This window comes from Anas platyrhynchos, chromosome 1 (genome assembly GCF_047663525.1).
Source record: "Anas platyrhynchos isolate ZD024472 breed Pekin duck chromosome 1, IASCAAS_PekinDuck_T2T, whole genome shotgun sequence".
NCBI classification, from domain to species: Eukaryota; Metazoa; Chordata; class Aves; order Anseriformes; family Anatidae; genus Anas; species Anas platyrhynchos.
In genome coordinates, this window is record NC_092587.1 from 94,557,994 (window position 1) to 94,574,032 (window position 16,039).

General features: G+C 38.0%; 2 protein-coding genes across 7 annotated transcripts in view; one reads left to right on the forward strand and one right to left on the reverse strand.

The window, feature by feature from the left end:
- Nucleotides 1-16,039, forward strand: part of ARL13B (ARF like GTPase 13B) — an 86,502-nt gene that overhangs the window by 5,085 nt on the left and 65,378 nt on the right. The gene's annotated exons all lie outside the window — the stretch shown is intronic.
- Nucleotides 1-16,039, reverse strand: part of PROS1 (protein S) — a 35,579-nt gene that overhangs the window by 3,350 nt on the left and 16,190 nt on the right. For 2 of the 6 annotated variants that reach the window (XM_038183708.2, XM_027449416.3), the window contains exons 8-14: nucleotides 12,708-12,829; nucleotides 10,109-10,227; nucleotides 7,839-8,028; nucleotides 6,721-6,888; nucleotides 5,496-5,664; nucleotides 3,859-4,007; nucleotides 2,787-3,000 (exon numbers count right to left, since the gene is read on the reverse strand). In XM_038183708.2, the coding sequence (XP_038039636.2) occupies nucleotides 2,787-3,000; nucleotides 3,859-4,007; nucleotides 5,496-5,664; nucleotides 6,721-6,888; nucleotides 7,839-8,028; nucleotides 10,109-10,227; nucleotides 12,708-12,829 (1,131 nt within the window). Of the gene's footprint in view, nucleotides 1-1,087; nucleotides 1,222-2,786; nucleotides 3,001-3,858; nucleotides 4,008-5,495; nucleotides 5,665-6,720; nucleotides 6,889-7,838; nucleotides 8,029-10,108; nucleotides 10,228-12,707; nucleotides 12,830-16,039 lie in introns of those variants that run through there. The other 4 variants (XR_005267852.2, XR_003494778.3, XR_011803877.1 and 1 more) reach the window with 3 other exon arrangements.

Below are 16,039 nucleotides of genomic sequence, written 5' to 3' on the forward strand. Positions count from 1 at the left end.
GCAAGGCATGCAACATCTTATATATTTTTCAGATTAGCAAAATCACGGGGAACACTGCATTCCCCCTGCATTAGTTCTCCATGGGAGAAAACAGTAATTTGGCAGGGAACTTTTAAACTAAGTTCTTCTCCCTTCTGTTTAAGATTCTTTGAGATAAAGTCAGCAAAGTTGAGAAAGGTCGATAACATTTGAAATATGCATTACAAATCTTCTCCCATCCAGAAACCAAAAAACTATACATAAGTGTTTCCCAGCAGCATTTCCTGCTTTAACTATAGTGAACTAATACTATGTTTCCTGGAGTGCACTGTTCTTCTCCTGACCTACAAACAGATGTTTATGGGTTTAGAGGTCACCGAAAGAACCATGTTACTTCTGCCAGAAAGCTACTCTGGATTCAAATCTGCAAGTTCTCAAAAAGGGCACCCCTGGGAACTGCACACATTTTATTGCTTCCTTACTGCTTCTTGCAAGTGAAATATCTGTGAGAGACCCGCTTTATCTGTTGCTCATTTAGCTATTCTTTAGGTCATGGTAACATCATATCATTGATGTGCTTCCAGCACACAATACGTAAAGCACAGAACCAAGCAGGTTTTGCTGTGAGGCTGTAGGGTACAACCACATTACAAACTAGACTGAAGGAGATCCGAGTACCTTCAGCAACCAGAATGAGGATACCTAGAAGCTGACATCAAGAGCATCATCTTTTTTTTCAGGTGTTAATCGTTCTGTCTCTCCTAAAAGATTGTCGTGGTCCAGAGAACATGAAACGTTGCTTCCTTGTGGTTTTTGTTGTTGCAAGCTGAGGTACTGCACATACAGTCCTCTATAACTGTGTCCTGCTCTTTTGGCTTTAGGGATAACGTGCTGCTGTCACAGAACTATGCAACACTCATTTAGCCTGCGCTGACTGTGTTGAATTAATTAGCAAAAAGGAATACTTCCAGCATTGTTACAAGTTTGAAGAAATGTCAAGTGTCAAAAATAGGCAGTTCTGTTTTTCATGAAAAACAGATGTTTTTGTTAGGTGTCTCTTGACCATACAGTTCTGTGCACTTAGCTCAGCATGGGAATCCTTACCTACCTTTCTATACTGCTCAGTAATCCCAGAGACTTTCAGAGATGAGTTAGAAGAAATCAATGAGTTGGTGTAGTCTTAAAGTCACTCTCCAATGTTACTTTTTTTCCTCGCAACAGAGATTGTTGCAGAAGAGGCTCCTGTGGATAAGGTGTTTGTTTGTTTTGTGAAGTGTGTTGTTGTTGTGGGATTTTTTTTTTACTTCTAAGTAGATACTGGATTTACATACAGATCTTTTTTTATTAATTTGCAAGGTCTTAACTCTTAAGGCATCAGTGTTAGCAGGGTACTAGGAAGAATGACAAATATTGCAATGGTGATGGGGGCTATGAAATGACCAGAGTCAGTCAAGTTACTACGGCTCAATTAACCTACTGATTCACCTCTACTAAGTAAACACAGTCTTCAACTCTTTGAACAGTGAGCAGGCATTACAGAAACTGACACTTACCTGTATCTGACAGTACTGTACCATTAGCATATTCTCATCCTATTGTTTCCATTTGAATTGAACTTACCTGGTTAGTTGGTTTACCAGACATTGCACATCCAGTCAAAAATGAAATCAGAGGAAAAATTGGCATATTTAGGGACTGAATCTTTATATTTCTGACTATCACTATTTAAAGACTTGTAGAGAAGTCAATCCCAGCATATGTGCCTGGATGCAGAGGCAACTACCACTTCAGACTGAAGCTGTGGTACCTACTGTGCCACCCTAAATATTTTGCATTTATTCTGACAAGCAAGTCTAGATGGTGGAATCACAATTCGAGCTTCCCTAATGGATGCTACCTTGAAAAAAATGCCTAAAGAGATCATCTCCAAGGGACACACAGTTTTTCATCTCTTTCTACTCCTGTGTACTCTTCTCCTGCAGAAGAAACACACTGCAGATAAAGAAGACTGGCTTTATCTGGGGCAGTGCTATGATAACGCGGCCTAAGAGTAAAATGGATGTCAATTCAAAACTGTGTTTCTCAAAATTTTAAGGGTTTCCCTAGGAATTTTGACTTAAAAAGTTCTGCTAGTAGGAACTTCATCTTGTAACCATGGTGTCTTTGCTCTACTGATTTTCAAGTTTGGGAATCTCAGGCTTTGAAAAATCTTTGTCTGTGGCAATGCTGTTTTTCTGCATGGTTCACACTGAAGTCAAGCTATTTTACCAATAAGCGTGTGTACACTTCCTCTATAAAATTCCTGTTTGTACTTGCCTTAAGGTTGGGTATTTGCTTGCAGCTTGTTTTAAACAAAATGTTATTTGCTATTTTAACATATTTTCTGTCTCATGAAGATTGTCAGTCATCTATTGCCCAGAGTGTAATTGTTAAAACTGTGTTTTGGACTTTCCCTTCTCCAGTTCTGACACTTAATTTACTCATAAATGTCAGTTTTCTTACATACCTGATAGAGTTTCTAAACTGTGCCAGCTGATGGCATTTCAGAAAACACAGTGGTCACTTGTCCCCAGCTCAATAAAGCAAAATGTATTGCAAATCCAAACCTGTTCAGAGAGACTCATGCCTCTTAATAGGCCTAATGATATTCCTATTGAAAAGCTGACTCACTCAAAAGCTGCATAAACTGGATGAAACAAGGAGCATTTGGGGAAAAAGTTTCTTATACAGTTGTAGGTTTTGTCCAACTCGTGTAAGGCTGAATGGAATCAGGCTTCTATAAAAGAATAAAAAGAAAGGTAATTCACCTGGCAGGCCACCCAAGTAGGTAACAACATCTGTCATCATTGCTTGATGCAGGATAGACAGCTGCTCCGAATTGCTTTGGTCTGTACGTGAATCAACAGACAGTTCAAGCTGCTGCTTGGTTACTACAAGTCCAACCAACACTTTTCTGGGTGTACATAACTTCTTTGATTCCAGATGTGCTACAGTGATATTTCCAATGGTCGCAATTATTTCCTAAACAGAAGAATGTGGAGTCACAAAAGATGCCACACAACTTTAACACAAAATTACACTTAATTTTGATACATTTTATACTTGAAAGTAGAAAGAAAAGGTATGTTAGAGCTGTGTTTTAAAAATTGTTACCTTAAGTTGGAAAAGATATTGAAGTTGATAGTTGCTGTATAACCATCACCTTTGTAAACAAAGCCATTAATTTATATTCTGAAGCTTGTAAGTGAGAATATTCTCGGGGGGGTGGGGAAGTACTTTGGCTATGGTTCTGAGGGTGAAATCCTGCTTCTTTTAAAGGCAATATTGCTACAACTTCAAAGGTAACCCAGTTTTTGCTGTACGTTCTTATTTCAGGCATAGGCATGGATTAGCTATGATGCACTATCATGATCTATCTTGGGATACCTGATCTATCTTGGGATACCTGATGTCAACGTGTAAACAGGAACAAAGATTTTTGTAAGAACAAAAATATCTGTTTATAAATTGAAGCTATTGTTGCCATTGCTATAATATCATGACTACTTCTGTCATATTCACTTTTCTGCTTTGTGTATTTGGAAGGAAAGGCTAGAGAGACAAGGCATAATGGATACTACCTAATGTAGTGCTTAGTGGTTGGTCCCTGCTGTAGCAATCATTAATAGTAATATATTTTCTGCACATCAACGTATGATCTAAGTGCCATGCAAAATATTAATTCAGCCTTCCAGCTCCACTGCATGTAAGTTGTAAGTAACTTCTTTTCAGTTTGACTTTTTTTTCAAAAGCTGAGTAGCGAGTTAAGTGAGACAAAGATGAGAGGTGTGATACATGAGATGATGCTTGAGCCCTGAGCTGCTATAATTGTAAGATCACCTGTGAGTCAGAAGAGTTAGAGTCCACTATGGACAAAGCAAGAGGCACTGTTTCATTAGAAACCAGGGCAAACAAAACACCAGTGTCTGTGGATGGGCGAATAGTCATAGTCACATTTACTAGCCAATCTTCAGCACTGTCAAGATTATCTGTTTTAAAAGAAAAGATTGAAATTAATAAATCTATCTGCTAATGAAAAATTAATATGGCGTTAAAAAAAATAGTACTTCATCTGCTCCTATTGTGGAAAAAATAGTACTCATCTCCAGAAAAAAAAAAAAGAATTTTGGAACTTTAAGAATTAATAATTCTTTTTAAGAACTTATATTTCTTTCTAAAAACAAAACAAAAAATACCACTCAAATCCTGCATCTTCCCTTATCTTGTTTTCTTACTGAATGCTTTTTTTTTCCTGTTTTCTCTGGTCCAATGTGGAATAGGTGCCACATTCATGAAAGATCAGTTTAAGATTATACCTGGAAAGACAACTTTACTCATAAATTGCTGCCACTAAGTAGAAGATTGGTAGTTCTGACACATTTTTACATTCCAAAGCAGTTCTACTGTCAAAATGGGAGTATGCAGATGGGTAAAACAAATATGCAGATGGTGCAAATACATGTATAACTTCAGATGATGCATTCATAGTCAAGCTAATACAAAAATTACTGTTTCAAGTACTATTTGTCTTTTTTTTAATCTTTTCTTCCAGCATCTGCCCTTCCCTTCCCCAGTCTCATCTAAACTGATTTCTAGTATTTTTTTCAGGAAGCAGAAATCCTAGCACATGAATTGAGGTCATATTCAGATTTGGGGTGGAGGATGGGATGGGGATGAGAACAGAAAGACGCAGGGGTGATGAGAGTGTGGGAGCAGCCCCAAAGAAATAAGTCAGGAGGAGACATGGCAGCATGGTGTTAGTGAATGAATGGGAGGAAAGATGAGTAAACATCAGTGGCATAGAAACCTCTCATGAGTTTGTTGGAAACATAGGATATAAAAAGCTGTACACATCCTTTGAAGTGGACTAGAGAAATTAAAGAAAAGCCCTTGGAAAGAATAGCAAGTCCTGGGATGAAAAGGATTGAGGATCAGACAGGGATTGAGGGGTAGGATAGCATCTGGGATATTAAAGTATGTAATGACAACAAGATTTGATACTCAAGGGATGCCTCACTTTGGGCTCTCAAGTGTACCCAGAGGGGATTCTGGACTGCAAAACTTGAAATTAGGGCAGAAAGTTCTGGATTCAGGAAAGAACAAGATATACACTCAAAACCTCTAGATATGATGTTCATTTAGAAACAAAACCACATACATAAAACTATCAGTGATCCTTTTCCTCATCCACAGTGTTCTTTTTCTGTCGGTAATACTATAGCTTTCTTCACTGATAAAACAAGGGGCAGGATTAGATCTTTTTATAGTGAATATGTTCAATACTCCTCATCTTTTGCAAATGAAGAATATTCTTCCTAACCTAAAGCACTTCAGAAATTAAATGGACAACACCAATGGGATCAAAAATCCTCATGCAAGCAAATAGCTTAGTTTTTTTTATTTTTCTTTTTTTGACAATCAAACAAGTCCATCACCATTGCAGCAAAACGTATAGAAATAGACAGAAAAATACTTACTATAGTTTATTTGAAACTTTGCCATTCCAGTGCCAGGGTAGAAGGATCCTCTCTCAACTGTTACTAAGCAGTGTTTGCTTTGTTTTCCTTGAATAACTTCTTTTACACCTGACTGTCCTTGATTCATTAGGTTCCAGGCACGAATGCAGCCATCTAGGCGAGGGTTAATCTGTAGAAGAATTACAGTACTAGGTGTTTGAATTCAAAGTTGTTTTAAAACAAATTAGTAATGAGGCGTTACTTTGCATATGAACTTATAGCTAATAAAATAGCCTTATCAATGCTGTAGTTACCACATCATAGAACTGAGGCTAGGAAAAAACAAATGGCATGCAGTAAGTACCTCAGCCTTCAAAAGGCACTCCTGATTTAATATTATTTCCATTTTGAAGTTATAGGTCTGTACAAAATAAATTGCTTATATTTTAATGCTCATGCTGTCCTTTCGTTTAGATCACCACAGCTTTCCTATACCTGTAGGACAATGATAATTACTCCTGCTCCTTGTTCAAGGTTTTTGTCTTCTATTTGTAAGAAAGCATAAAGAAATTCCTGAAATTACTTTCTGTTAGGTAAGGGAATGTTGTTGTATCGCTTTATACTTCTTCCCTCTGCTTCACTTTTGAGCAAAAATGGAGTGCTTTTTTTTTGTTGTTTTTGTTTTTAAAAAAGCATAGTCTCTAGTGTACAGTTACTTTTTGCCTCTCTATTTAGTGTGTCAGTTATTTTAAGGGTTCCTGGACTGAGAAGCAGGTAGTTGGTTGTACTCCTCCTCATCAAAAGACAGAGCTGCAGAGAATGGAAGACTGAGTGAATCACTGGCCTTGACTAGCCTCAGCTATTGAAAAACCTAGTAAAAATGAAAGCTTATTGTGCCACCTGCATAGTGATTTCCATACCATAGCATGGCAAAAGCTAGCACCAGACACATGAATCGCTCTGAAATGCTCTTGCAGCAGAAGTGGTGGTGTTTTAGGGAATCTTAAGGCTATCTTACAAAACAAGCAACATAATTCTGAAAGATTAGCCCTTAAGAACTGTGATTTTGTAACTGAAATGTAACAGGATAGTGTACAGAGATTTCTGCATATTTACTTTCAAAACATGGTTAGTAACTCTGTTTTCATTTTCTAAATGGGTTCTAAGCTGCTACTATGTCCCGTGTGACTGTTAAAGAAACAATACAAAAATAGTAAGTCTTAATTAACATTACTTTTTTAGTTACCTGCTTAATTAGAGTGTCACCCGCTTTGCGAGGCAATCCTGCAATGTACACCTTAGTTTCCAAGAAACCGTGTGACTGTTTGAAGAGAGTTCCCGGGCTGTTAATGTTCATCACTGCTTCTTTAGCTATTTTTACACTGATGCTGTGCTCTAGTTCTTCAACTGATATCTAAAATTAAATAGAAATGTTTATGTATACACACACATAATTAGAATACTCTTAAATGCTAATTTTATATACCTGTATGAAAGTATTACTTATGTACCTCTAAATATTTGACTTGTAAAATAGTTTTAATGTATTCGGTACTTATAGCACATTTAAACTTGAATCATAGCAACTGTACGTTTCCATGGACACCGCATAGGAGGATGACTTGGGTGCTTTTATTCCCACTCTACCCTCAGGAAAACACTGATTAGCTGATTAGTCAGCCTGCTTTATGCTCTACTGAGCTTGCAAGAAGCTCATTTCTACAGTTGTTCTACATACCATCTACATCTTCATGTCGCTGTAACCTGCTGCACGGGATTGAATCTCCAGGTGGGACAGGGACAAAGTGGGCTCAACACCTGCTCCTGCTATTGTGAGGTATAGAAGTAGATTTTTTATCTCATGCAAGTTGTACCAAACTGAAGCAGGTCTGTGCAGAATTCTAGCTTCTCTTGGCCCCCTTTAAAAACAAACTTACTGGTGTTAATAATATGCTATCGTTTATAGATGGTATACCTGAGCAAGGCCTTTCACCTTAGGTATGCAAGCTTGAAGAACAAGCTGGGTTTCTGGTCTTCCAAAAGTAAATCTTCCTAGGCCAAGTGTCTTATTGTTCAGCTCACCTTGCAATCATACTTGCTAATGATCTGCTGTTTCCCTTTTCATGACTACAAAGAATAATTCTTATGCTGCCAGGTAGTGCTAATTCTCATTATCAATGATGAACAAATGCCATGATTTCTCAGATGTAAGGCATCCTCACAAGTTTCTTGGTTGATATTTAAATCTGGAATTTGAGAGCATCATTTTAAGCCCTTGGAACAGTTGCTTAGTTTCTCCATACAGTACAGAATGTTCTCATAGGGGATTAAAGGAAGGAGAGGCGAGAGGTAAACCCAGCTTACTATATGCCACAGGCCATCATTAATGGCTTTTCCTCCGCTGGTGACTTTTGTTCCAAATTCATTCCTGAATTGAATTTCAATCTTTCCATCACGAAGAGCAAGCAAGATCCATGCTGTGCTGTCAAGGGATTCTGCATAGAGTATAACTCCCTCTGCATCATATGTCCGGAAATCAAATTCTGCTGAAAATCTGAGTTGTGAAGAAGGAATCTTATTAATAAAGACAGAAAACCGAAGTACTGAAGAGCCTGTGAAAACCTGTTAGTAAGGTTTTAGGGGAGAAAAAAAAAAAAATCATAGATATTAACCTTTTGATAACTCTGTTTCTGAGCAGTTGTGGTATTTGGATGTTATTAGTCAAATGCAGAATCTAATGTTGTTCATCTGAATCCAGGGAAATGTTTTGAGATTAATGCCTGGAGCTGGGATTTGAATTAGCCTTGGTTCAGTTCCCAAATCTGCTATGAGCTTTGCCTGTGAAGGATATCACATCCACTTTAGTAAGAGGATAGAGATAATATGCCTACTGCATTGCATGAAGATGTGATATGGGGGAAAAACACATGATCTGTGGCATGCTTTAGCTCAACAGGGCTGCCAAGTGCTGCCCTACAACAATTATGACCCAGCAATTTGCTACAGATACTGATGTCTTTGATACAGCACTCTTTAATTTGAGGATTTGTTGTCTGGACCTCGGCAGTTGGTTGAATATATACATAGTACAATTATGATTTACGGTACAGGCTACAGTAGTAGAGAGTATAAGTACAGTGAGAACAGCCCTCCTCTCCTAGAACTTCTGGGCTATGTGAAACAGATTTAGCATGAAAGGAAAAAACAAAGCACACTGGAGTAAGGATTTGCTAAAGACAATAAAAGAAACAAGTATGGGGGCTGTAATTGAGAACTTGATTCACTTTAACTCCCAGTCTTGCTCTTTGTCCACTAGATGTCAGTCTCTCATGCAGACCTACAGAAAATCATTCTGTATTTACACGGAGACTATTAAGATAGTGTCAAACATTTATCATCTTCGAAAGGTCTTTCAGGAGAGCATTAATGCTAGGTCAACTTGGAAAAATGGCAGAGGAAAAAGTTCTCACTATTTATGTCTCTCTGTAAGATTCTGAGGCTCTGGGGATCACCAGCTCAACGGCTATTGCTGCTGTTACTCTTGAAATTGTTCATTCAGTATGTCAAGGAATGCTGCAATTTCAGCTACCACCGTGAAGAAGTCCAACAGTAATGAAGAGGTCACTACCTTTGTCAATTGTTCTGACAGCTGTAAAGGAAATCACACAGACAGCGCTGTAGACAAGGTACCGCACTTTATCAGTGTCCTTGGAACACTGAAAGGAAGAACAGGATGGGGGGAGCCTTGGCCTGTTTTTGTTTCTCAGCAGTGTGTGTGTAACAGGAGGCAGCTTCTACCCAAAGCAGAAAGGAAGTAGCACCACTAACAAACCTGAAGCCATACCCATAGATGAGAATGGAAGCTATACGGTAACTTTTTCTTCTACCATATCTGAATTTCATGCTGAGAATTCTAAATGTCTTCCTGTATCTGCATCACTGACTCCCACCTTTCCTAACCCCTGCTCTTTCTTTCACGAGTAAGGTTCTATCACAATGATGCACCAGTTTTGCTCTCCACGAACCAATGGGACCTACTGCCTATTATATTTACTGTCCTCAAACCTCTTCCGTTTTTTGCCCGCTTAAGTCTGGATTTCTCTGAATTCTTTCTCCCAGTCCATATACCTCTTCTCTACCAACAGCATCTGTAACCAGGTCTGTAACGGCTGGAAGACTCCAACTTCTTTATTCTTATACATGATCACACCACGTGCCAGTGGTGCATGTCTGCCCCAGCTGTGTGCTGTTCCCTGGCTGGGACACAGATGCTAGTGGCTCCTACCTTCTCCTGAGGTGTCTGGAAGAAGCCTGCTGACCTCTTAGTTTTGCCACATAAGAAAGCTGCTGTCTACACTGATTAGGTGTCTCAGGGACACAGTACAGTCAGTAAGAGATGCTGTAAACTGACTCCAAACTGACTCTTCTTGTCTGCTTTCAAACAACTCTGCACTCCCTTAAGTGACGGTGTATGTAGGAACCTGAGTTAATTCATTCTCCATATAAAAATATCTTAATCCATGGGGAGATGGTGGTATAATTTTTGCATGCAATGTACCTTACGCCCTCAGAAAATTAAGGGAAAAAAATGTCCATGATTTCCAGGCATACTTTTATCAATAGCAAATGCTTACCTGGTGACATTTGGCAATTTAAACTTTAAGTTCACAACAGGAATTCCTGTAAACTGTTCTGCCAGGTAAAGCAGTTCATTATTCTTTTCTAGGTTCAGTGGGATACACAGAGGAATAGACTGAAAATAATAGAGAAGAAAAAAGCTGTTAATGTTGCATTGTGATATTCCATGAAGTAACTTCTGTTGTTGCCTATTAGTCTTTTTTGTTGTTATTTCTTTAAGCAATGGATGGCTTACCTCATTTTTTAAATTTATTTTTAACTTGAATATCTATTTGCAAATGAAATAGTGTGTTTCTTTTTGTTTGAAAAGTCCATTTATTTAAGTTGTTGAAGGATAATTGAGGTTGAAACACAGTCCTGGTGGACTGTAACTATTTAAATATTCAGTTTTTGAATCAAGAATTCTAATCTTCCATCATTTCCTTTTCTGTCACCAGGGACTGATGACACCCATCTGCTAGGGTCCTGCCTGGTTCCATTATTAAAGCTGTGTGGAATCTAAACCTGATCAGGTCTTAGAAGGGAATGGGGCCAGAGCAATGTCTTAAGCAGATTTAAAAATTAACAAAAATCACCTTTTCTTTATCATTACTGATACACAACTATTTGTATCTGTACAGCTTCTAGTACTACTAGAATCATTTACCTGGAATAAAAAGAAGCAGTTTACAAGTAGATTCAGTAACAGATCAATACAAAATCTTTGGCTGGCTGTTCATTGAATGTACTTGTCTTTCTTGAGCTCTGGAAAGGGATGTTGATGCAATCAACGCTCTTCCTTCTGGAATAGCATTGAATTAATATTTCTGAGAACTGTTAGTGGAGCTATGAAGCTCTTAAAGCAGTGTGTTTTCAGGAAAAGTCTAAAAGAGAAGTGCTAAGTATTTGTGGCAACTGAAAGTCCTAAAGCAGTATGTGAAACTGGAATTAAGTGTAATACTTGATCCAAAGTCAAATGTGAACAATCACAGTCAGCCAGCTGCAGTAGGGGGTGGGGGATGTGGACAGAATTGCTCTTATTCTTTCAGCTACCTGAAGATTTAAACAGACCTTATATACAGGAATTAAGTGCAAATTTAAACTAGTAAAATATTTGTTCAAGAAATGTCAACCATCCCTTCTAAGATGATGTTGGTTTCTTTGTCTTCTGAAACTGATGTTATAATTAATATCTACAGTTTTGTCTTAAAAGTAAAGCACTCAGATTTGCTTTAGATACAGGTACCTATGCTCTGCATAAGGTAGGAAGACTTGCAGAATAGGCTTTAGAGTACTTGTGTCCTTGACTAGTTGGAGCTTAAGAACATCTTTGATCTGAAATCATCCCTCAAAAGACCTCTTGTTTAATTTTCATATGATGGCAGTATAGCAGTCCTGCAGAACAGAACCAACAAGAATAGGTGCGGGAAGACTCTTCTGTTCTCAAAATATGCTTTTTGTTAGTTTGGTAAACAGTTAAGTAGAGTACCCGAATTCTGACTCATGTATTCATGATGAAGCAGTTTTGTTAAACATAGAGGTGCTCCTGAATTTTACGGCAACTCCATTTTATGTCTGCCAATACAACTAGTCTTTGGATTGCATATATTTTCAACCGATTAAACTATTTTTTCCAGTTTAGAGGCCTGAAACTAGCTTTTAAATCTAGCTTCCAGATAGACAGTTGATCACTTTTGAATAACCATATTGAAAAATAACTTGTAATGAAGCCAGAAGATACTTTTCTTCTTTCAGGAAGAAGGAAAAGGAAATGTAATGAATACCAACGTTGTTCAGATATAAAATTTCAGGAAGAACAAACCAGTTCTAATATGCACATGCTAGCACTTGTACCAGACCTTGTTCAGGCTGGGTTTAAGCCCAGTTTTATTATAGTGTGTTAGAGGTGTTTCTTTTGTTGGCAGTTATCTGAGCTTACCTCGTAAAACAAGTCTCAGCCTGCCTGAACCTTTCAGAGCATACAGAGAACCATTCACAAAAAAATCCCTGTACTGGGATTCTCCAGAGTTCTAAACTTTCTGCTACTAATAAACCGAGCATGAACAGCCTATTTTGGCTGTGAGGTGCTGTTCGATTGGCAAGTTTTACTAAGTGCTTTTTCTTAAGCTATTGCAGATGAAAACTGTGGAAAACAATCCAGCTCAGTTTTGTTTTTTTTTGCCTGTTTGGATCAAAAAAAAAAAAAAAAAGAGTAATTCTGAAAGAGCAAGTGAAAACTTTTTGTGCAGTCTAAGGAAAGCCGAGGAACATATGGGCAAATCGGAGTATTTTGTCTCTGAGTAAACTGAACAGGAATTATTTGTTTGATAGGAAAAAGCTGGAGCTTATTTTGGAAGCAGCAGGAAATAGAAGCTTGCCTAAGCTAGTCTTTCTTGACAGGATTCCTGTAAATGCGCATGCATGAACTGAATGGCATCCAAATCCCTACTGGGTCTGCTTTGTGAGCCAAACCATAGCTCAAAGTCCCCAGCATTTCTCAGCGATTTTGAATCCATTCTCAAATAGCTTCCTACTTTCTTGAATCTAACTCATCCTGTCATCAAGAGATACCCAACTTTGATTTTCCATATGGAATATTACATAGTGCGGTTTTACCTCGCAATTCTTCATGTCCTTAGAGAGCTTGAACCCTGTCTTGCCATCACAATAGCAGCTATAACTTCCTGGAGAGTTTACACAAAGCTGAGCACATATATCTTCAGTGCATTCATCAATATCTAGGAGAAATAGAAGCATACAGAAAGATTTATTAAGATTATTCATGGTTCAGACTGAAAACTAACACTTTAATGGAATAATAGACAAGATGGGTTCTACAGCTTAACATGAATCCAACAGGTGACTGCTGCTAAGCTAACTAATGCTAACAGATGTCTCCTATGTAAAATGTACAATCCAGAATTACCTGCTGGGTGTATAAGCCCTAGTAATCTGATAAGGGCCTTGTGTGCAGAGCAGGGGGAAAATTGGTCCGATTTGTGAGGCAGTAAGAAGCTGAGCTGCAAGGTGGTTGCATTAGTGTAAGAGACCTCAATAAATCACTACCATTTATGGCAGAAATGTCATTCTGCATCAGACCTTTTCATTTCCCAATGGATATCAACATAATTTAGAGTTATTAAGAATTTATATAGCAACTGTGTGGAAAAGGGACATGATTTTTTTCACGTAAGACCAAAATAATTTCAGGGCAAAATACGTGTTTTAAAAGAAACACGTGTTAAAACAACACACAATAATCTTACAAATAACTAAGTTTCAGACAGCATCTATTTGTGCAGATCCATCTCATTTAAGCTGTAAGAAAGCTACAGCAACTTCATTTTCAGTATTGCAGGCTATATATAATAGTTTAGAAAGGAAAGGCTATGTAAAAAGCCAATGTAACTGTTACATTTCTAATACAGAAATGAGCAAAATCTCTCCTGGATAAAAGCTCTGAGGGTGCTTTGGGTCCTCAGATTAAAGAAACTGCAATACTTGTTTTGAAACAAGTGTGAATAAGCAATTTTGTAATAGCGTGTGAATTTTAAGTGTTCCATTTTGTTATTTTTTTCAGGACTAAAATACTTTTTTTTTTTGCTGTTGCTTGAGGGGAGGAGAAAAAAGGGAAAGAAAAAAAAAAAACACTTATTGTAAAATCTGCTACTTTGCAGCAACCATACATAATCTCCTTCCAAAACAGTACACCATGTTTTGCAGTCTGGATGCTACTCTGATTTCTACTGTTGTTGCAGTTACAACTACGATTTGTACACTGCTCAGCCTCCAAGTGCATGCAGTTTCTCCATTACTTAAATGGGCTACAACTCATGAAAAGGACCTTGTAATTGGATGAAAAGTCCTTTATTATTAAAATGTCTCATCTTCCTCACCTTTTCCTTAAATGACCACTGCAAGGGAACTGTGCTCAGGCTTACGCTCCCTCCTGCACATTCATCTCAAAAGAAAAAGCTGTACTGTCCCTTACTACAGGTAATACAGCCAGAACTAAAGTTCTGGATATTCCTACTGAAACGCATAGGATGCAATACAGAAATCTGTTTTTGTCTTTGTAGTATGTTCAAGCTGTGTAGAACTTGACACCCAGCTCCACCACTTGCCTTGCTTCCATTTCACTAAGACAGTGCTCTCTCCTGGAAGGAAATGATAAAAGTTCTTGTTTTGAGTTCTCTGCATTATAATCATGGCATTTCTAAAAACAGCAAGGTCAAATCAGTTGCTCTGCACGTGGTTCCACTGCCTGCCCTGTGACAGCTCGCTGAGGATATTCTGGGTCAAAAAGATGTATACAAGGCCTTAAATCTTTGACCAGCAAGTATTGCTGATGGTGTTTTCCTGTTCTGGCAAACGGTTTCATGCACATCGAAAGGTAGTTCCTAACATATAATTGGAGAATTGATGCCTGCAGCTTTTTGGATTGTTAGAATTCTAACTGATCTTAGGTACACAGCTGCAGAAAAGGTCACAGAGGAGATTTTCCTGCTTCTCCCTGATCCTTCAAATGCTTCATGAATCCAGTATCTCAGGTAAGGGGATAAAATAAGTTGTTAATGTAGAAATACAGTAATGGATGTTGTAAAAAGTTCATCTGACAGCATTTTGCAGATGGCTTTTGTGTTGCAAGGCCTTAACTTGAATTATTTTAAATTAACAAATGTATAAATTCAATTGTGACTGTACCTGAAATTGCAGTCTTCAGAGGTGAATATCTGTAAATGTTAAGAGGTTTTCTTTGCTCAGATTTGGGAAAGCTAACCTATTGAAATGTGTTACTCTCTATGTACATACAAGTAGACTCTTGCAATTGTAAATTACCAATGCTCTGCTTAAGGCTTGATTCCTTCTTCATTCATTTTGGCCTTTGTCACCTGTAGCACTACTTAGGTGAGTAAGATAAAAGGGTGGCTTGCAATATCTAAGTGCTTATTTTAGAGTTTGAATCATACTTCTTTCCATATGCCTCAGAGATAATGCTCACAAATTAGTCATCCAGCAGGATCTGGTCAGTTGTTAAGAAATGTTTTGCTGGTGCATAATTGCAACTGACCCTTCCATTTCCTCTGTCTGCAATTAGATCACCTCTCTTTCATTTGGCATGTGTACTCCTTTCCATTTGGAACTCACTAAACTGTTTATGGTCTTGATGGGTGTTACCTAACCCAATAGACTGCAAGATCAACCTGGTACAAAGGGTTCTGTGGTGAAAGTCATTTTCTAATAACTTCTGGTGACTGGTGGTGTGATGTCCATTTAAAACTAAGACTATAAAATGATAAAATGATGTGTTAAAAGGTCAAGCTGGTTCTGTTGCTGTTTTTTTTTTTTTTTTTGCTTGGTAGGTTGTTTTTTTGCATCTTATCATACATGCAAATGAGCCAAATTCCAAAACACAGCCTAGGGATAGTATGCAGTGGGTGAGAAGAATGCTTTCTCTGTCCTTTCCTGTTCTGCCTGTTTTGAGAAAAATAAATTTCATTCTCAGTATGATCATGTAGGGATCTGAATAGGGTACGAAATCCACTTAGGCCTGAGCACACAGAGAAGAGAAGGAAAAAAACACAAAACTCTATAGCTTGCTTCGCTGTGGAGATGTAACAGTAAACCACAACATTCAATGTCTCCCAAGAGCAGTGGAAGTAGAGACTCTGAGAAGCAACTCTTTTCCTAAGCCCTTCCCAGAGGAGCATGATGCTGTACAGACACTTCAGGAGGCATTGCTCCCTGTGGAAGATTCTTTACTGCTTCTGGCACATGAATACCCAGCAGTACAAAAGTAAAACTATAAGCACTAACTAACCTGTAGCAATAGAGTAAAACAGAGTATTGAATTCTCTGAAAGCAGCAGTTCATTTTGAGCACGTTGCTCAGGCCCAGAGCATGCAGAAAAATAGAAGCTTATGAAGTTGTTATGAAAGCTTATTACA